Source organism: Phyllostomus hastatus, unplaced genomic scaffold, assembly GCF_019186645.2.
Source record: "Phyllostomus hastatus isolate PE091 unplaced genomic scaffold, TTU_PhHast_1.1 phas_contig_152, whole genome shotgun sequence".
Lineage (NCBI taxonomy): Eukaryota > Metazoa > Chordata > Mammalia > Chiroptera > Phyllostomidae > Phyllostomus > Phyllostomus hastatus.
This window is the reverse complement of record NW_025333622.1, coordinates 13,374,177-13,395,453: the sequence shown is the minus strand read 5'-3', so window position 1 is coordinate 13,395,453 and position 21,277 is coordinate 13,374,177. Positions and strand designations below refer to the sequence as shown.

General features: G+C 52.2%; 1 protein-coding gene across 7 annotated transcripts in view; it reads left to right on the top strand.

Moving 5' to 3' along the window:
• Positions 1-21,277, top strand: part of TEAD4 (TEA domain transcription factor 4) — a 67,785-nt gene that overhangs the window by 32,835 nt on the left and 13,673 nt on the right. For 4 of the 7 annotated variants that reach the window (XM_045830491.1, XM_045830492.1, XM_045830495.1 and 1 more), the window contains 8 exons: positions 8,082-8,146; positions 8,617-8,679; positions 13,197-13,325; positions 14,417-14,460; positions 14,974-15,029; positions 16,279-16,335; positions 17,383-17,522; positions 18,579-18,752. In XM_045830491.1, coding sequence (XP_045686447.1) covers positions 8,082-8,146; positions 8,617-8,679; positions 13,197-13,325; positions 14,417-14,460; positions 14,974-15,029; positions 16,279-16,335; positions 17,383-17,522; positions 18,579-18,752 — 728 coding nt within the window. The remainder of the gene's footprint in view (positions 1-8,081; positions 8,147-8,616; positions 8,680-13,196; positions 13,326-14,416; positions 14,461-14,973; positions 15,030-16,278; positions 16,336-17,382; positions 17,523-18,578; positions 18,753-21,277) is intronic. The other 3 variants (XM_045830496.1, XM_045830493.1, XM_045830497.1) reach the window with 3 other exon arrangements.

Here is a 21,277-nt window from a genome sequence, read left to right as displayed (position 1 = left end):
GGACTGTGAGGAAGGTACAGACCCTGGAAGGGAGGAGTGGGCATGCCCACTTGGGTGGGGATCAAGGAGCCTTCTTGGGCCTGCGGCCTTGAAGCCTGGGTAGGGTTTCACCAGAAGCCTCAGAGCCCTCCGGGGACAATGGTGGTAATAGCTCAGACGTCAGGCCTGATGACTGCCTTCTCCGGCTTCAGGCACAAGTTTCCCCACAAATAGCCTCCTCCTCCTCCTGCAGGTGTTTATAGCTTCAGCTGATCCCTGGGCATTGGGGTTAGGGCTGGTTGTAGAGGAAGGGCCTCCTCCCTGTCCTAGCCTGCAGGGGCCGAATGGAGAACTACCTGGGTGGGGAGGCTCCTGTCTCAGGTCTCAGCCCATCTCTATTTTGAAGACTAATAACATCAGTTACAAGAAGACCTTGTTAATGATATGAACAGTAATAGCTGTCTCTGCTGACCTTCTGCTAAGTGCTAGGAGCTTTACTTATTGTGCTTTATGTCATTTAATATATTTGTGGCCCAGAGGGAGGGCTGGCACAGAAAGGGAGTCAGTGCAAAGGGAATGAGATACAGAAATAACCTGTCTCAGATGGGACTTTGCAAGTGGGATAATAATTTTAGTGGTGATACATGGCTGAGGGAAAGCCTGGGGTGGCTAGCAGGGTGTGGGAGAAAGGTGGGGTCACCCTTGTGGACCCTACATTGGGAGTGCCCCTGCCCCCAGCCTGTGGTGGGAACCCCTTCTCCATAGGCAGGCCTCCCCCCTGGTGGGGTGGGGCTGTAGATGTGAACTGGGGGCTGTTGGACACATGTCCTCTGACAAATGGGCCACAGTCTGGTGGCAGCGTCCTTCTCAGCCCCACCCAGGTCCTATCTGGAATTGGCCAAAGCCACCTGCCACACAGCAATGCCCAGCTGCCCAATGAGCCTCCACCAAGGTCCAGGCTGGCCTCCTGCCGCACTTAACCACCAGAGGGGAGAAGGCCTGGGGCTTTACAGACCTGAGACAGGATACAAGCCTCTTTCCCTCCTACTGACTCCTAGATTTCCCGCTAGTTTCTGACTGTCCTTGCCCTTCTTGTCTGGCCTTCACTAGGGATTCAGGACTCTACCTCTGGGTACATGCTCCCTTCTACCCCTGACTCTGTGGGCCTCCTCTGTCTCCATTATCTAGGGCCCATTGGCTGCTGTCAGCCCTGGGTACCACTGTCCCTGAGACAGCAACAACAGGTGGGCAGGCAGACTCTTGGGCCCAGATAGTAGGCTGTGCCTCCAGGTCCTGGGGCAGGGCGTGGGGCAGTCAGACATCATCACCAAGGACTGACTTCGTGCAGAGACTCAGAGAATTGGGGATGGAGGCAGAGAGGAGGGACAGAATGGTGTCTTGCAGAGGAGGTGGCCAGCTCGGCCAAGGGAAGGCATCCATAGGAAAAAGCGGTCATTGTGTCATGGTTGCAAAGCCTCAGAAATGGGTGTTTTGTGCCCCCTGTGGCACTGAGACATGGCATGGTAGCTCTCTGGGCCTCAGTTTTTTCTTCCTTACGTAGATAGGACCTCTGGGGTCAGCTGGTGCCGCCCCTGCTTCTGAGAGAGATGGCCCTTCATCCCATGTTAAAAAGAAGTAATGCTGTGCAGTAGTTAAGAGAGAGACTCTGAAACCAGACTACATGGATTTGAATCTCAAACACTTGCTGGCTTGTGACCTTGAACAAGTTCTGAACTTCTGTACCTCGACTTCCCTCCCTGTAGAGGGAAGGTGACAGCACCGGCTGCACAGAGCTGTTGTGAGGATTGAAAGGGTAAATGCAAATAAAGCTGATAGAGTGTGCGTTCTCTCTTTGCACACATAGCTGGCACATGTAAGGGCTCAGTAAATGTTCATTATTGTTATTGCAATATTATTACAAGAGTGAAAGAAACGACAGCAATTCCCTATGTATACGTAAGCCCGGATTAGATGCCAGCTGGCCTGGAGGCAGTGGAATGGCTAGGTTGACCTCTGGAGGGCCTCTGGTTGCAGGAAGGAAGCTGTTTGGTCCCTCTTGGCCCAGTACACCCACAGAAACCCAGTACTTCACTTCCACCCAGGAGGGAATTCTCAACTGCTAGCATCACCTCTAATAAGCAGAACAAGACTAGATGAAAGCTGTCTGAGATGAGCCAGCAACGGAGAGGAGGGTACAGCTCCACAGAAAGGGAGGGAAGAAGCACAATATGAAAACTTACACAGCCAGCTTAGCTAGACTTAGACCCCTTGGGTTTGGCTCCTTGGCCCCACTGCCGGCCTCTTGCCCAAGTTTGGGACGGCCTGTCTGGCAGCAGAGCTCCTGAACACTGCAGCAGAGGGCAGAGGTGCTTGTGGGGCTGGGTAGGGTTCCTTGCACAGGAGGTGGGTGATCTGGGACATCTGGAGGAAGGGTCTCAGCCGGTGGCAGGCATGTGTCCCCTCAGCTGCCAAAGAGGAAACACCCCTGTGTTGGGGGCCTGGAGTCCCCATTCACTGAACATCTTCTCTGTGCAAGGCGATGTGCCACTTGCAGTGGCTGAGCCAGGGCTCAAACATAGGCAGTTAGTCCTGGATCTGCTGGTGGATGATCCAGGAGAGATTTTCTGACCTCAGTTTCCTCATCTGGCAAGCAGGTATAATTGCCTGCCTTTTTGTAAGGGGGGAGGTGGCTTTTCTGTGAAGTTAAATGAGGCTTATGCTTTAGGACCGACCCCTCACTTGCACAGGCCCTTTCCAAGTCGTAAACTTTTTATTTTTAATTTAAATTTGTAAAGTAGTTTTATTGAAGTACAGTCATCATATAGTAAACCACACATATTTAAGGTAGACAATTCAATAAGTTTTGACAAATGTCTATATCTATGAAGCCATCACCACCATCAAGAGAGTGAACGTCTTAACTTCTGGCCAAGATGGAGGCATAGGTAGATTCACCTCTTCACACAACCAAAAGAACGACAACAACCAATTTAAAAACAAAAAACAACCAGAACTGCCAGAAAATCAAACTGTACAGAAGTTTGACAGCCAAGGACTTATGGAAGAAATATTCATCCAGACTGGTAGGAGGGGCAGAGACTGGCAACTGGGGCAGAGAGGATGCATAGCAAGGCTGTGGCTGGAGGACTGGGTGGGTGAGGCAGTGGCTGGCAGTCCCACATTTGTGTGTGGATAAACCAGGAGGAACAGCTGGGGGACGAGATAGACCATGCAACCCAGGGTTCCAGTGCCTGACAAATAAAACCTCAGAACCTCTGGCTCTAAAAACCTGTGGTGGTTGTGGTGGTGGGAGAAACTGCCAGTCTCTCAGGAGAGTCCATTGGAGGGGCCCAGAGGGTCCTAGAACATACACAAGCCCACCCACCTGGGAATGAGCACTAGAGCAGCACCTGGAAGGGAGCCATTCACTTGCGGAGGAAGTGACTGAAAGCAGGGTGAGAGCCGAGCAAGTGGCATTGTTCCCTCTCTGACCCCTCCCCCACAGACAGCGCTGCATGGCAGAGCAGGTTGACCCACCCTGGGGAATACCTAAGACTCTGCCCCTTGCAACATAACAGGTGTGCCAAGACAAAGAAATGGGCCAAGTGAAAGGACAGATCAAAACTGCAGAAAAAGCTAAATGATTGAGTATGGTTGCAATGTAAAGAAGTGAAGGCTATGCAAAGTGAAATAAAGAAAAGTATGCAGGGAACCAACAGTGAAGGCAAGGAAACTGGGACTGAAGTCAATGATTTGGGACAAAAGGAAGAAATAAACATTCAAAAGGAACAGAACGAAGAAGCAGGAATCCAAACAAAATGAGGAGAGGCTTAGGAACCTCCGGGACAACTTTAAACATTCCAACATCCAAATTATAGGGGTGCAAGAAGGAGAAGAAGAAGAGCAAGACTGAAAACTAATTTGAAAAAATAGTGAAGGAAAACTTCCCCAATCTGGTGAAGGAAGTAGACATACAAATCCAGGAAGCTCTGAGAGTCCCAAACAAGTTGGTCCCAAGAGGGCCACACCAAGACACATCATAATTAAATTGCCAAAGATTAAGGATAAAGATAGAGTCTTAAAAGCAGCAAGAGAAGAGAGTTACCTACAAAGGAATTCCCATAAGGCTATTAGCTGATATCTCAAAAGACACCTTACAGGCAAGAAGCAGCTGGAAAGAAGTATTCCAAGTCAGGAAAGGCAAGGACCTACATCCAAGATGACTCTATCCAGCAAAACTTTCATTTAAAATGGAAGGGCAGACAAAGTGCTTCCCAGAGAAGGTCAAGTTAAAGGAGTTCATCATCACCAAGCCCTTATTATGTGAAATGTTAAAGGGACTTACCTAAGAGAAAGAAGAAGATAAAAAATATGAGCAGTAAAATGATAACAAACTCACACTATCAACAACTGAACCTAAAAAACAAAAACAAGCTAAGCAAACAACTAGAACAGGAACAGAATCACAGAAATGGAGATCACATGGAGGGTTATCTGTGGGGAGGAGGAAGGTACAGGGAATAAGAAGCATAAATGATAGGTACAAAACAGACAGGGGGAGGTTAGGATTAGTGTAGAAAATGTAGAAGCCAAAGAACTTACATGTACGACCCATGGACATGAACTGACGCTGGAGGGAATTGGGGTACTGGGTGGAGAGTGATAAAGGGGAGAGAAAAACGGGACAAGTGTAATAGCATAGTCAATAAAATATACTTAAAAAGGAAGTGAACATCTCCATTTAAACCTAAAATTAAGATAATTTTGTATTTATATTTTAAATTCTTTTCCTCAAAGAGAGCCTTCCAGTTTGTAGGTGCTTTAGCCCAACAAAAGTCTGGATGTGCTCCTGTATAGAAACTCAAATGAGACGGGTCTAAGAAAGCTCTTTGAAAACTCTGTCAGGCTAATCAGAAATAAAATGTTACTTCCTTTATTGGACTCACAGCCTGCCCTTAGAAGCTAAAACACTTAATGGGACATCGGACCAACCTCTTATCTTTTTTTTAAATAAAGATTTAGGCACATTATTTTTAATAGCAATGTAACTATATACTAAATGTCCAAAAGTAAAAGACTGCTTCAACACATAATTCCTTAATAAATCAGAATAATATAATTAAGAGTGATGCTGTGGACCTACTCAATAAAATGTTTTGAGAAACAGACTATAAAATATTATATACAAAATCATAACATTGGACAACACACATAATCATGGAAAATAAACCCTGGAAAGACAGTCACCAAAATGTTAATCACGGTTATTTCTGGCTGTTGGTTTTTTATTTTGTTCTTGGCACTTTATTTGATGCATCATTTAACAAGTATTTACTGGGAGCCTGCCACATGCAGGCAGCGTCTAGGCACAGAATGTAAGTAAGTAGATAAACTGACGAAAACCACTGTTCTGGGGGCTCTCCTCCCGTGGGAGTGGGGCGTAGACAGTGCTCTCAGTGAGTGTGTCGGTCCGTGGCGTGTTAGAGGGTGCTGTATGGAGTAGCGGGGACTGTGGCCAGTGAAGGGTGAGTGGGCGGTGATCTCAGCTTTCCGTAGGGGGCGGTCAGGGAAGATGTCCCAAGACCAAGGAATCTGAGGAAAGGAGCCATCAGGGACACGTGGGTCCCTGGGGCAGAGCGCAGGGTGTGTGAGGCCCTGAGGTGGGAGTGGGCCAGGCATGTTCCAGGAACAGCCAGGAGACCCGACGACTGGTGGCATGAGATCAGAGAGGGGCTGAGCTGGGGACTGTGCACCCATCCTGTGGGAGCTTCCAGGACATTGTCGGGGTGTAGATGCTTTAATCTGAGGATGATGGGAAGCCATTGGAGGGTGTTTGAGCCACAGGATCGCTGCGGCCACTGTGCTGAGAATAGACTGGGATGAGGGGAGTCGGGAGGGAGGCTTTCATCAGAGTCTAGCCGGAGAGCAGGGCAGTCAGACCATGCAGGGAGAGGTGATGAGAAGTGGCTGGATTCTAGGCAGAATTTGAAGATAGAGCCATCAGGATTTGCTAGTGGATTCATCTATTCACTCATTCATTCATTCATTCATTTGACAAATAGGTGCCAGGAGATACAGACTTGAGTGGAGATGTGAGATGTGGCCCCTTCCTCTGAGGTACTGGGAATGTAACAGGAAAAGACAGAGAATTGATAAGCTGCTACCTGTGTGTGAGGTGTGGGCTGGAGAAGCAGCACCAGAACCACTTCCCAGATGGTCTCCCCCCGAACTAGAGTGTCCCCTGCTTTCCCCATCCCTCCAGCTTTCCCACCAGCCCCACGACTCTCCAGCTTATCCTTCTCAATACCACGTCCATCAGCACTGCAGCCGGCACACTGACTCTCAGGAGCCTTCTCTCTGCCCCGCCTGGCCTCTGAGCCAGACTGCCTACACGGCCTGGGGTACGTTGCATTCATTCTACAAAAAAGGAAGCTGAGCCATAGAGAGCTGTCGTGGAGCCACAGTGCAACTCTGTTTCCTAAGTCTGTAAAAATGTGGTTGGGAAAATCTGGGGGAAAACCTTTAAAGGGCCTAGGCTTAAAGAGAGAAGGCTGGTTGAGGGTCCGCAGAGGAAACTGGCTTGCAGAGGTCCCGCAGACCTTGTATGGAGCCGCTGGACGAGAACCTGGCTCCCAGCTCCCAGTTCTGGGACCCGGTCCAGTCCTGGTGGTGGTGACTCAGCTCTTTTACCAGTGAAAACAGCACCTCGTAACTGCAGCGTGAGTGCCCCTAGTTAGATGTAGCGTAGGACATTCACTGGACTGCAAAGGCGCCTATGGATACCTCTCCCTGGAAAGCTTTGAGAAGAGACATCTTGCAGGACCTGGGTTTTAGGTGCAGACCAGCCCACAGAGCTGTGTCCCCAGGGTCTGGCCCTCCCCCGACTCCTCCGGACACAGGCCAGTGCTTCCAGGCCAGCAAATGTTCTGCCAGAGGAGACCTCCTGAGGGTGGCCCCTTAATTCAGCCTTGGCAGTGGGGAAAGGTCTGCTGGGGGGCCAGCATGGCCTTGGCTGTGTGCTCTTTTTACAACCCAGATGGCAGTTGGCCCACTCGCCCTGCCTCCCCCTGTATCCGCAGCTCCCTTATTCACAGTCTCAGCCCTCCAGGCTCAGCAGGGCCCTGCAGGTCAGAGCAGGCTTTTGGCTGTGGCCTCTGGCCCCAGAGTTGAAGCAAAGAAGTGAGAGCTGCTGCTCTGAGGCCTCTCTTTCCCCAACCTAATGCCCTTCTTTAGGTCTGATCCTCCCAGGGGTCCAGGTCCAGCTGCAGGCTCACCTGACCACCCAGCCTGTACCGGCCCCTCATCCTTAGAATACACTGCACGTTGCCTGTCATAGCACGAGCTGGAGCCATTGGGTGGGCACATGTCCCTCCTCAGCTGGGTGGTGAGCTCTTTGACACAGGGAACCCCTTTTCATAATCTCATTTGTGGTAGCAGGGTACATGGGTGGCTTCCTACAGTTTTCCAGGATCCCTCAGATGTGGCATCAGCCTCTCAGAGGCGGGGCCAGGGGAGGGGAGCACTGTTAACTGTTGACTGGTCTCCTCAGAGCCATGGAGCTGGTAATGTGGTTGGCCTGGGTTTTATCTGAGTTAAGGGCCTCGGGCCTCCTCTCTGGCCGTACTCAGTATCTCAGCACTTACGTCCTCCATGTTCCCTGCGGCCCACAGACAGGACAAGGCATGTTGGAAGGGCCAAGGCCCAGGCATCTCCTTGCAGCCTCCCAAAATGTGCAGAAGGTCCCAGGAGGAGGTGGGAGCAGAGGGGCAGCTGTCAGGCTGCTGTGGGGCAGAGGTGAAGAGGTAGCCCGTGTGGATAAGGAGGGAAATCTAAGAGGGCTCCTCAAGCTGTGCATCCAGCCAGAGGCCCATGGCCCTGGCACCGCCTTGTTTCAGGCTACTAGCTCCCCGGCAAGGCCTCAGGTTCCTCTTGCTGCTGGGAGATCCCTAGGACCCAAGGATGGCAAGAAGGAACTTGTAGAGTCTTCACTCCAAGTAGCCACTGAAGGTGGGCAGAGGATGTAGGATGGGACCTCTCCGACCCTCTCGTCTGCCTGCTTCTTATCCTTCTCCTCCCACTGATGACTCTTGGTGTCTCCACAGGTCGGAATGAGCTGATTGCCCGCTACATCAAACTCCGGACAGGGAAGACCCGCACCAGGAAGCAGGTGGGCCCGGGAAACGGATATGTGTCCCCGGCATAGGTATCCAGTACTCACCTGCTCCCAGGGTGGTCGAGGCCCTCCACAGGACGAGTGTGGGCTCTCACTGGGGCCAGCTTGGAGGGGTTGTCTCTTTTTGGTGTGCCACAGACAGTTCATATTCCTTGTTGCCCCTGCTGCTGTCACCTGGGAGGAAGTCCCTTGTCTTCCTGGGAAGCTAGCAGCCCCCTCCCTGTCCTTCTCCAGGACACCAGAGAACAGAAAGTGAAGCACTGGCACTGTACTCTTATTCATTGCTAAACTCTGGATTAGCCAGAACTGAGGACCACACTTCCTTTCACTCATTAATGCATCCATTTGTTCATTCAATCCACCCATGTGGATTAAGGCCCATGGAGGGCTGAGGGTCAGGAAGCCGGGGTTGGGCACATAGGCATCTTCGAAGTAGGGTCAGGAGCCCTCTCTTCTTGCCATAGGTCTCCAGCCACATCCAGGTGCTGGCTCGTCGCAAAGCCCGTGAGATCCAGGCCAAGCTAAAGGTAAGGCTGATGGCAGCAGTGGGAGGAAGGACTGGGGCACAGATGGGGCTGCCTCCAGGAAGCTGGGGCTCTTTTTCCAGCAGGAAAAGTCTTCCCCTTGTGTTCATGGCCTGTGTGTGGAGCCAGCATGCTTCTTGGTGTTCTTGAGGGCAGAGTTCAGCCTGTAACCTCCGTCCACACAGGGAGGGACACTTGACCTTAGAGCCATGCGTGACTGCCGGGGGCCACATGCCAGTCCTCTGCTGTGCCCTCCCTCCCCCAGGGGCAGTGCCCTTTCCAGATCACAGCAGATGACCCTCCAGACCCCACTCCTTGAGAGCTCCCCGAGTGCCTGGCTGGTGCCATCCACCAGAGCCTGCTGGTGGTCAGGCATGGGAGGCCCTGTTGTGGCCTGGGTTGGATGCTGCTGCAGGAGCAGGTGGAATTCCTCCCCGTGCCCTGTTCTCTGGGACTGGCAGTTCCTTCCCCCCTTGGATCAGCCCCTCCTTGAGGAGCAAGTGACAGGTGACTGCTCAGTGGAGGGCCAGCTGCTGGCAGCATTCCCCTCAGGGCGGCCCTGGTCCCCACAGGACTCAGGTCTCTCGACCCACAGACTAGGGAGCCCGGGGCCCCTTGTGGTGAATGCTAGGAGGAAGGGCCGAATCACGGAGGTGCTCACAGCAGAGGCTGCTCAGCCACTTGGTAGCAAGAGCTAATATTTGGGGGCATTAGACTAAGACCAGCAGTTTACAAGCATTTTTATTAGGCAATAGAAGCCCCTTTGGGTTTTCCCTCCCAAACAAAACATCACTCCAATATGTTATCAAAGGAGCTACTCTGGTCAAAGCTAGGTTGGTGAGGAGCAGGCCAGAAGCCAGAGGCCCCTCCTCCAATTCACCTGTAATGCCCATGGCTCTCAACTTCAAAAGCACGTTGGAACTCCGTCTAAAAGCCCTGGAATAAATGGCCTTGAAGGTCCTGTGTGGCCCCAGCAGTCCATGCTCCTGTGATCCCAACTCCAGAGGCTCTGAGGGAGTGGGTGGGAACTCCTAGGGAGTCACACCCCACTGCCAACTCAGCTCTGTTCCCCAGCCATCAGCCCAGCTGTCCCCCATCCCCTTTGTCCCTGGACAACTGCTGGGCCTCAGCTGTCCATCCCTCCCTTTCAGGCTGGCACATGTACCTCCAGACCACCCTGAGGGTTCCGGAACCCAGCTTGCCCTGCATTTCCCCTCAGCGGCCTGCCTCTGACTCACTGGGACCCCAGGCGGGGACCAGAATGGAGAAGAACCTTTCCAGTGTTCTGAGTCATCAAGGGGAAATTTTAATTCCACTGCAGCCTGGCTGTATGGCTCGTGTTTGCTTGGAGGCATTGTACCTATCCTTGTCCACAGGCTCTAACTGGAGGCCTAGGGACAGCCTTCAGTGGACCACTAGACAGACATAAAGGAGAGCTTTGAGTCCCCTAAATAATATGCAGAGTTCCATGCTTACGTATTTTCCCATGAAGATTGGTCTGGGGATTGCGTCATATTCTCAAAGGGGTCTCAGAGCAAGGTCAGGCAGAAATCCTCCGGGTTTTGGGCCCAGTCTGGCCTGCCTCTGCCCTTGTGCTGAGTGATCTTGGGCGAGGCACTGCCCCTTCCGGAGCTCCAGTCAGCTCTCTCTCTGTAAATGACAGCGCTAAAGTAGTGTCTGAGATCCCCTCCAAAATTCAGTGACTCCCTGACTCTGTAGCCTGGTCACTGATGTCACTCCCCATAATATCCTTCTTACTCTCCCCTGATCCCTACTCCACCCGTGGAGAATGTGGCTCCGGGAGCCCCAGTGCCTTGCTTAGGTCGGCTCTTGGGAAGGGATGCGAGTGGCCGGAGCTGAGTGGTTGGAGCTCTGTGGCCTCATGATGCAGTTGTAACTGCAGGGTCTACAGGCTTTCTGGGATATGACCTGCGTGTTCTTCATGTCCAGAGGGCCTGGGCCAGTGACCCAGTCGGATTTGGCTTTTGCCTCTGAGCAGGGCAAGTGTCCTGGGGAAGAGGCACACCTCATGCTGGTTATTTGCTAGCTCCCTGTGATGATCAGACGACCTGAGAGCAAGGCCTGTGTTTGGCCTCAAAAGGATAGTAGGTTGGGGATGACCCCACCACTGTGAGTCGGGTCCTGTGCCCTCTGTCGTGTACACCCATGCTGTCAAAACCTGACATACCTCCTCATCCTGCTTTGCGCAGCCCCACCACGCCCGCAGAGATCCAGAGGTGCGCTGAGAGACCAACCTGGACCAAGCTCCCAGGGCAGACTGTCACCACCGCCAGCACCCTAGTCACCTAACTCTCTGAGCTTCAGTTTCTTCGTCTTATAATGGGGATCCTTCTGGTCCTGCTAGCCTCACAGGAGTGCTGTGATGTTCAAAATCAAGTGAGATAGCATTCCTGACCTTCCGTGGGCCAGCTCTGCCAAGTGAGCAACAAAAGTCCCTGAGAGGCCAAGTGGAAGACCTGTTGCATTGTGGCCCCACAACCGTGTGGCACGGGCATGCTGGGTGGGTCACCTGGACCTCTGAGCCTAACACCACAGCGATTCCTTCCTCAGGAGGCTCTGGGGACTGAGTGCAAAAGTGCCTATGAGCCACGAGGACCTCCATCAGTTCTTGTTTTGTTTTGTTTTGTTTTACTTTTTAATTTATTGATTTGAAGAGAGAAAACATCAATTTGTTGTTGCACTTACTGATGCACTCACTGGTTGCTCCTTGTGTGAGCCCTGAGCGGGGATTGAGTGTGCAGCTTTGGCGGGTTGGCCCGACACTCAGCCAGCTGGGCCACCCGGCCAGGGCCGTTCTTCACTCGGCATCGCTCGGGTCAGGTCTGGTTACAGAGTGCGCGTTTTTCCTTAAAACGTAGACTTTCTTTCTTCCTTCTATAATGTTACTGTTTTTACATTTTTTAAAATTGACAGAGAGAGGAAGGCAAAGAGAGAGACATCGATTTGCTGTTCCACCTATTCATGTATTCATTGGTTGATTTTTTTAAAAGATTTTATTTATTTTTAGAGAAGGGGGAAGGAAGGGAAAAAGAGAGAGAGAAACATCTATTGGTTACATCTCCTGTGCGCCCCGTACGGGTATCTAACCCTCCACCCAGGCATGTGCCCTGACCAGGACTCGAGCCCGCCATCTTCCACTTTGCAGAACCATGCCCAACCCACTGAGCCACACCGGTCAGGGCACCAGTTGGTTTTTGTAGGTGCGTCGACTGAGATCGAATCTACACCCTTGGCATGTCAGGCTGACGCTCCAACCACCTGAGCTGTCCTGCCAGGGCAAGACGTAGAATTTCTAATCAGAGCTTCTGAGTTGACATGATCCAGCCTTTCAGTCCCGGTAAACCCATACACACCAAACAGTACTAGCTGTTCCGGTCTGCATATGAGATCTTATTTTGGGCAAAGACACAGTTTTTATTAGGCTTTTTGAAATATAGAAAAGAATGTTGTCTTGTCGATTTTAAAGACCTTAGGAATTGGGGAGCTCAGAATAGGAGCCAGGCTTATAGAAGTATAAAAAATTATTTGTAATAATATTGTTGTTATTGTTAGCAGTGTCATGAGTGCTTATTTATGTAGAGCCTGTGCAGCGTGAATCCATTCTTCAGGTTGGACCCACGGAGGGCAGATGGCCAGTGTTTACGTTCTGACCTGTAACAGGCAGTGTGTGCTGCGGGCACCTGCAGGGCCAGGTTGAGACACCGGAGGCACAGGAGGCTGTTTGTGCCTCCAAACAGTCCGTGGGACCGTCCCAGGGGGATCTGACAGATAATTAAGTATCATCTGGCATGAGCCAGGTGCGGCCCAGCCACCAGAGGTGTGGAGGTGAGCCAGGACTGAAAGGTTCCTGTTCTCAGCTGGTGGTCGCCTGAGGGAGGGGGTGGGGAGAGGGTGAAAGGGATGAAGGGCAATGAGACGTGCAGACTTCCAGTCATACAGTAAATAAACCACAGGGTGTGGCACAGGAATATAGCCAGTAATATATTGTGATAACTGCATTGTGACAGATGGTTACTAGACTTTGTGTGGAGATTATCGTAAGGCACCTACATGTCAAATCACTATTCTGTACATGTGAAATTAATATACTATTGTATGCTGACTATACTTTAATAAAAAGTTGTTTTTTAGTCTGATAGATAGATCAATCAATCAATCAGTGAGTCATCCCTGCTCTCAAAGTGGCCCTGTGGTTAGTAAATTGAAAGATGTGGAGAACTTCTGGTCTCCAAAGTCTCTTTAAGTGCTGATCAGATAGGAAGGGCAAGTATTATGCCTCTTTGACAGATCAGGAAGATGATCCAAGAAACCACGGGACTTGCTCAGTGATGAAACAAAGTGATAGCCTTGCAAGGACATAAAGCTGGTCCCCTCGGGCCTAGTCCAGGGCTCTGGCCACTGGCAGTGGGACAGCTTCCCTGGCCACAGCCCCTCCCTGCCTCACTGCAGCCTGCCAGAGCAAACCCTGCTGAGGTCGTGCCTTCCGCTGTCTTCCCCAGGACCAGGCAGCTAAGGACAAGGCCCTGCAGAGCATGGCTGCCATGTCATCCGCCCAGATCATCTCCGCCACAGCCTTCCACAGTAAAATGGCCCTCGCCCGGGGCCCTGGCTGCCCAGCAGTCTCCGGGGTAAGTGGGGCTGCCTGGAGCCAGAGGCCAAACCAGTCCTCTCCTTCTCGCTCCTCCCCCTCCTGTGGAGCCACAGCACTGGCCAGACCACATTTCTCTCGCATGAATCCTCCCAGGCCAGGAGAGCCAGGGGGAAGGAGGGACTGAGGACAGAGGGCCATGCTGGGTCCCGGCTCAGCTGGTATTGGAACCGCCTTCCTCGGGGCCATGGCAGGGGCACAGCAGACCTTTCACAGGAGGCAAAGCTGCCCCCATTAGCTGACCACCCCAGAAGCTCTACAGAGTCGGCCCCATTTACAGAAGGGGAGGCTGAAGTCCTAGGACGGGGGCTAGTCAAGGCTCTGGTGCGGCACCAGCATGACCCCAAGTGGCCCTACTGCTGGCCTTGTCTCCATGCCCCCTCAGGTACTCGGCACTGCTCTCCTTCCAGGTGGAGGGCTGGTGTCCATGAACAAACCCCTGTTAGTATTGTAAATGTTTCCGCCTAAGACCTGGCCTCTCAGCCGTGGTCAGGTTGGTCACACTTTGAGAATGGTCCAGAAAGGCTCCTCCTTTCCTGGGCTGTGTCCTCACAGGGTTTTCTTGGCTTAGGGACTTAGTGGGTCTTAAAGAGCTGCCCTGGGGCCAGCAACAGGCCCTGTCCTATGCTCGTGAAGCTCTTGCCCAGCATTTTTTTTCAGAACGAGTTCTAGGCAGCGCCAGCCCACAGAGGGGCACAAAATGATTCTGTGCATAAGTCAGCCTGGGGCACCTGGAGCCAAGTAGGGCTCCTGACTCCAGGACTGTTCCAAGCCTCACATGCTGCTATGCACCGGGCCTCGAACAGAGGCGCATGAGATTCTGTGTACCGAAGCAGGTGTTTCTCCCGAGGAGCGCCATATAACCAGAGCATGTCCAGAGTCTAGAGTTCCTTAAGACACACTTTGGGATGTTGCTGTCGCCAGTATTAGACAGTAACGTTAACTCTCACCCTGCCACCCACTGGTCCAGGCTCCAGCCTCACCTTCCAGCTGAGGCCTCTGTGCTGTCTCCCCACACCAGGGCCCTTGTGCAAATGGGCTTCGCTGACTCTACACTTTTTGCCTCCTCAGTTTTGGCAAGGAGCTTTGCCGGGCCAAGCCGGAACATCCCATGAGTGAGTATGGCCTGCCATCAGTTGCTCGCTGAGCTGACCTTGAGTCCATAAACTCAGGAAGTTGAGCCTGGGCCCCAGGGAGGGACAGGAGTATGGTCGGGTCCACCTTTTATTACAGCCTTGAACTTGGGGATCAGGCTTTCCTGGTCTCAGGTGGCAGTTTGGTCTATATTGTGGACACCTTGGGTGCATTTGCTAAAATCTCAGTCTGTCCATGGTATATAGCAGGGCCAGCACTGGGACCCCAAGTGGAGTAGGCTAGGAACCAGGGCTCTGGTTGGCCTGGGAGAGAGGGTTCAGGGAGGTGTGGGTTTTTCAATAGATGAGCTGCTTCTGTGAATCAGCCATGAAACCTGAGGGAGTTGGCGGGAGAGGACGTGGGAGGCCAAAGCCCACCAAGGCCACTGATGACCAGACCAACAGGGCCTGCCGCACAGAGTGATGGGGTCTGCTCGAGGCTCTGGGGCTGCACCCTGCCCAAGGCTCACACCCCTTCTCTCCTGTCTCCCACAGTGTGAAACCTTTCTCTCAACAAACCTACACTGTCCAGCCTTCACTGCCTCTACCAGGTGGGTCGGCTGGTAGTGCACAGCTCCCTCGCCTGTCATGCTCCTGCAGCTCCTGCCTCTCAGATGCCACCCTGGCCTGTGCCGAGACCATGTACTCCAGGCTCCTGGTTCCACCCGTTCCCCGCCCAAGCACACACTCATCTTCCATGTGCGGGTCCCTTCCTGCCACCCAGGGTGCCTGTTGTCCCTCCCAGCCTGGGCTCAGGCTTGTGGGGGCACGCACAGTGTGAAGGGCAGTGCCTGCACCCTGGGTGCTGTTCCCCTGCTACTCACTCCTGTGGGCTGCGGGTGGGCTGCAGATGGGCCTCATACTCCGTGGTGCCGGAGATGGCCTCCCTCTTGGTGACCCTGTAATCCTCTCCTTCAAACTTTCCAGTGTGAAAAGGAACCTTTATTAGTAAAGACACCCTCCTGGGAAGAGGTGGGGAGCATGGGTGGGGCAGGCGAAAGTCCAGCCAGCTGGGCCAGCACAGGAGCTCATCCCCTTGCACAGCTCAGGTGACCACCTTTGTCCTTGCCTCTTTCTCTTGAGGGTCCCTCACCATTTCCCACTACACAGGGCAAGACAGGATCCTCACCCCTGCCCACATTCGGGCCTGGCTCTCCCTACTCTGAGAGCGGCCCTGCCACCCATCTAGGTTCCTCAGTGCTGCTTGCTGTCGGCCCTGCGCAGTCCACCCTCTGTGGTCCTCAGGGCCTCGCTGTCTGCTCCCGCCTTCCTAGATCTTGCCTAGATTACTGCAGCCCCCTCTAACCAGCTCTGGCTCCTGGTCTCCAGTCTCATCTCTTTACCCTGTAATTCGCCTAGCCTCACCTGGTTGTCTTTTTAAAACACCCGCTCACCATGTTGCTTCTGGGCATAAAACCCTTTCATGACTCTCTGGGGCCTCCAGGGGGTACAATCTAAACTCGGGTGGTGCTTGCAGTGGTGCATTGGCCTCACCTTTCTCCTCTCTCTCTTCCCTCCTTTCCTTCCCAACTACCACCCCTCCCTGCATCTGGGCTGTGGCTCAGGTTTCTCTGCCCTGCCCAGGGCAGGGGCACCCCACCCAGCCCCTGACTGTTGTCATCTATGGCTGTTGTCATCACAGTACCCATGGCTGGTTTGTTCGTGTGCTCCGTGTGTCCTGCCCTGTCCGGCACTCAGCTAGCTGATGCATGAAGCACAGGCTAATGTGTCTGTCTGGCGCAGTCCCTCGCCCACCCCTCTGACTACCGCTTCTTCTCTGTCTCCTTCCTCCGACCTCAGCACTCGGGCCCCATTCATCACCAGACTCCCAGCCTGGAACACTGGTGTCTTCTGGAGGTCAGCTCCACTGCTGTCACCCCCTCAGTCCCCTTGGCCTGGGCTGGTGCTCTCTTCATGTCCCTACTGTGTCCCTTCTCTTCACTGCCCTGCTTTACACAGGCCCTGCAGGAACTGTGCTTCTGGTCTGCCTCACCCTGCCCCACCTTCCTCCAAACTGGAATAGGATCTTTCAGAAATGCAGACCTGAGCATTTCACTGCTCTGCTTAAAATCCTCAAGTCTCTCTTGAGCTCTCAAGCCAAATTCATGCATGTCTGGCTGGATGCCCCATCTCTTCAGCCTTATTTCCTGCCACTGGTGTAAACTCGCCCTTCTCTCCAGTTCTACCACAGACTTGAGTTTCCAAACTCACAGAGCATCTCACAGCCTCCAGACCTCTGCCTCTGCTGTCCTCTGCTCGGAGTGCCCTCTTCCTAGCTTCACTTGCTGCCGTCTACTGCCTGACTCTTTTCAGACATCCCCTTCAGAAAGAACTTTTCTGACCACCTGGAATAGGACTGGGGGTTCCTCTGTAGTGCTGGGTGCATACCTAATCAGTTTATCCCATTCATGACTTCCTTGATCATCAAACCTGTATCAGAGCGCCTGTTCTGGGCCAGGCACTGTTCTAGGTGCTACAGAGATGGCAGGGAACCAAACAGGAACTCTCTTCTCATGGTGCTTACGTCATTGCATATAATCATAGATTTATCTGGTCGGCTGCCTGCTGAACCAGAAGCTCCTTGAGGGTGAGAACCTGGCAGAGCCTGCTGTAGAAGCCCCCTCAGCCCAGCAGACAGCCACCCATCCAGCATGCAGTCTCGCTGGATTGTAGTTTTCTGGGCCAAGGGAGTTGAGTTGTACCTCCCCGCCAGGGCTATTCCAGGACCCCCCAGCCAGTGCTTTGCACGCTCCTCCAACACCCCTGTCAGAGCCCCTTTAGGGGAGACAGGGGATCCTCTTGCCAGCACAGGGTCTCACTGGTGGGCCTGGGGTCCTCACAGAGGGTGTTGGCAGGGAGGGTGTGTGTGAACAGGATCCCATGTGCCTCTCCCACTGCCTGCAGGGTTTGAGTCTGCTTCAGGACCCGCCCCATCGCCCTCAGCGCCCCCAGCGCCCCCATGGCAGGGACGCAGTGTGGCCAGCTCCAAGCTCTGGATGCTGGAATTCTCTGCTTTCCTGGAGCAGCAGCAAGACCCTGATACGGTAGGTCCTGGCCTCTGTCTGCCCGTTCTTCCACCCTGGAGCTCCCTCGCCTTCTCCAGCTCTTGTTCCACCTGCTTCTGGTTTTCTCACCCAGCCCTGCTGCCCAACTGCACTTTGGGCATTAATTTAGGTTCCTCATTCCTTTACAGCCTTTCCTTCCCTTACCTTCTCTTTCCTTTTCCTTTCCTTCCTCAAGCCACCTCCTTCCTTCCTCGCTTGGCCTTACCTCTCCCTGTGTAGCTGTTGCTTCCATCCCAACGCCCTCCCGTGGTTTCTTAGCCCATCCCTGTTCTCTCAGGCCCTCCCAGCTTCCTGCTCAATCCCAGACCCCTGGGCTTCCCTTCCCGTCCTCTTTCCTCCCAACCCATCCGTCTCTCAGTCCTGAGTTGCTCTTCCATCTTTTCCCTGTGGCTCTGACGAGTCTCCTGAGTCTGACCCGCATCTCTGGGACGCCAGCTGGGAGCCTAGCCCTGCCCTCACCCTGTCCCCTTCAGTGTCTTGCATCACCTGCAAAGGTCAAAGTCGCATTTGAAGGAGGCTGGGCTGTCTCACTTTTGCGTTCTCAAACTTGCTTTTTAGTGTAGGAACCTAGTAATCAAACCAGCTCTTACTCAGAAGCCCAGTATGCACAAGAAAAGTCAATTTTGGTTGTGGCTACAGAGGCACCCAGCCCTGTCTCCAAGGGTGGAGCCCAGTCTGAAACTGCCTTATCTAGGTCAGTGGTCTTTCCTCGCAGATGAAGTAACAGAGGCCCAAAGGTAGAAAAAGACTTGCCTAAAGATATTTAGTGACAGAGGACAGACTAAGAATAATGTAAATAACAGCTACAACTTGTTGAGCACCTACTGGGTGCCAGACTCTGCGCCAGATGCTTCATACCGTTAACTTTGCTTCACATTCAGTCCTTGGATTGTCTCCATTTTACCAGTGGGGACACTGAGGTCCAGAGAGGTGAGGTCACTTGCTCCAGGTCACGTGGCTGGGATCCGAGCTCTTGTCTGTTCTGTCCACCCTGCTGCCCCCGCCTCGCCCTCAGACCAGCTGTTCTCTCCACAGTACAACAAGCACCTGTTCGTACACATTGGCCAGTCAAGCCCTAGCTACAGTGACCCCTACCTCGAAGCTGTGGACATCCGCCAGATCTATGACAAGTTCCCAGAGAAAAAGGGTGGACTCAAGGAGCTCTTTGAACGGGGACCTTCCAATGCCTTTTTTCTTGTGAAATTCTGGGTAAGCCTTCAACTAACTCTGCCTTCCTACCCCCAGCACTTCGCTGAGAGTGAGGAGAAAAGAGAAAGAGTGGGCATGCGGTGCCCTTGCTGTGGTAGAAACCTGTGGAGCACAGGGCTGGAGAGAAGGGGAGGAGTAGCCGCAATGGCTGAGACCGGGAGTCGGCCAGTGGGGCCGGAGAGCTGGGCCCGTAGGAGGCCGTTTTTCTGACCCGTAGTAATGACAGCCATACCTAGGCATAGGTGTAGCCATAAGAAGACTGTAGTACTGGAAGAACACTTATAGGAGATACTGAGGGGTAGGTGAAGAGCCAGTGAGTTCCCCCTAGTCACCTGAGTCTTTGAACGGCAAGTCCTGAGTGGGTTTCAGGGCCTGGAGGAGGGCATTTGACCAGCATGGCTCAGCAGGTTGGGCGTCATCCTTTCAGCAAACTGAAAAGTGGCTGGTTTGATTCCAGGTCAGGGCACATGCCTGGACTCTGGGCCACGTCCTCAGGAGGAGTCATGCGAGAGGCAATCAATAGATGTTTCTCTCATACACTGATGTTTCTCTCCCTTTCTCCTTCCCTTCCTCTCTCTCTAAAAATAAATAAAATCTAAAACAAACAAAAAATTTCATCTCTCCTGGCCTGGTAGATCAGTTGGTTAGAGCGTCGTCCCAATATGCCATGGTTGCAGGTTCAATCCCTGCTCAGAGCACATACAAGAAACAAACAATGAATGCATAAGTAAGTGGAACAACAAATTGATGTTTTTCTTCCCTCCTCCCCAATCAATTTTTTTTATAAAGCTCACCTCCAAGGACAGGGCTTGGAGAAATGGCCTGTAGGGTTAGGAAAGGCCACCCCAAAAGAAATACCCATCCAGCTTTACAAACAGCTCAGCCTATAGATGTGATCTCTGCTGCCCTCCTCACCTCGCCTCTAGAGAGGTGTTATATGGGTAGAGTTTGCTTCTTTCAAAGCATCTTCTCTAAGACTAGGAGGCATAATTAATACCTGCTCAGGAGCTTACTTTCCAGGGGGCCCAGTACACCCAGAAAAGAGGCAAGGAAGAGTCAGGGAAGTGCAGACTGGGCCAGCCGTGAGGAGGAAGTGCAGGGAGTCCTGGTAGTGATGGGAGACTCTGAATAGTTTCAGGCATGGACACAGGGCCTGGGTGGCTCCCCCCACATTCCTCTCCCTAGCACCCTTGTTAACACCCTTGAGAAGGCTCAGGGAGTCTTAGCCTTTATGTGGTCCCTGACTGCTTTGATTATCTGAAAGCTCTATTTTTCCTAGAGATGGGCATATTCACACAAAGTTTTATATACATTTCTCAGTAGCTTACAGTCCTGGGCTGGGATTCCTAGCCTAGCTCTCATCCACAACCAACCCCGATGGCGGGCTCTCTCCAGAAGAGGCAGGTGCTGGAACTGAGACCCAAGGCTCCTGGTCCGTGAGATGCTTGGTTTTTGCACTCTGTAAGACAGCTTCTCCCGTGAGCAGTATGGCACTGGACCTGGGCCATTAGGGGCAGGCAAACTTTGTTAGGCAGAGATGCGGAAAGGCCGATGGAGCTCGGGAGGCCTAAGGAAGTGGGCTCCGGGACGGAAGGCCCCAGGTCCGGGGTCCAGGCGTACGGCTGGGAGTAGTGGAAAGTAACGCTGCAGAGGTGAGTCAGACCCGGGAGGCCCGATCCTGCGGGGGTTCGGACTTTAATCTATCCTGGGATGAAGAACAGGCCATCGTTCCTTTTACTTTTATCTTCTTTTTAAATCAGTGCTGCTTATAGTTATATTATTAATTAGTGCCAAGAGGCTTATAATGAAACAGGTCAGATTCTTGTCCCACTCCTCCCCAACCCATCCCCAATCCCCAGAGACAATTGCTGTAAAATTTCCCTGTTTATTCTGGCTTTTATCTACTTAGTTCTAAAGAATAAGCTTATACTGCCATGCCTTGCTATCATGATTAAGACATTTATTATGGTAGAAATAAATTTGCTGTGTTACATACCATTTTCTCCTCATCACACCAGTATTATCATACTACTAAGTTATATAATTTCGTCAAAGCAATAAAATGTGTACACTTTTGACACTGTATATTGGCCACCAGAAGAGCCAGGATTCATTTTATTTGTAGTACAGCTTTTTGTTTTGTCCTATAAATAAATGGCTTTATCACTTGCATATTTTTAAATAAACCTATTATTACAATTTTACAGATTGCTCCATTGTAACTACCATATAAAAATTTTAAAAAATTTCCCCAAATGTTCAAACCTATCAGATAATTTATTAGTTCCCCCTTTTTCCTAGACATCTTTCTCCTAAATGTCCCTCTTCTGCTCCAGTTTAACTGGTATTCTCCAGGCCTGTTGTCATCCTGAGACTTTTTGTTAAAGGTTTTATTTATTTACTTTTAGAGAGAGCGGAAGGGAGGGAGAAAGAGAGAGAGAGAAACATTGATGTGTGAGAGAAACATCGATCAGTTGCCCCAACCGGGGGTCGAACCCATAACCTAGGCGTGTGCCCTGACTAGG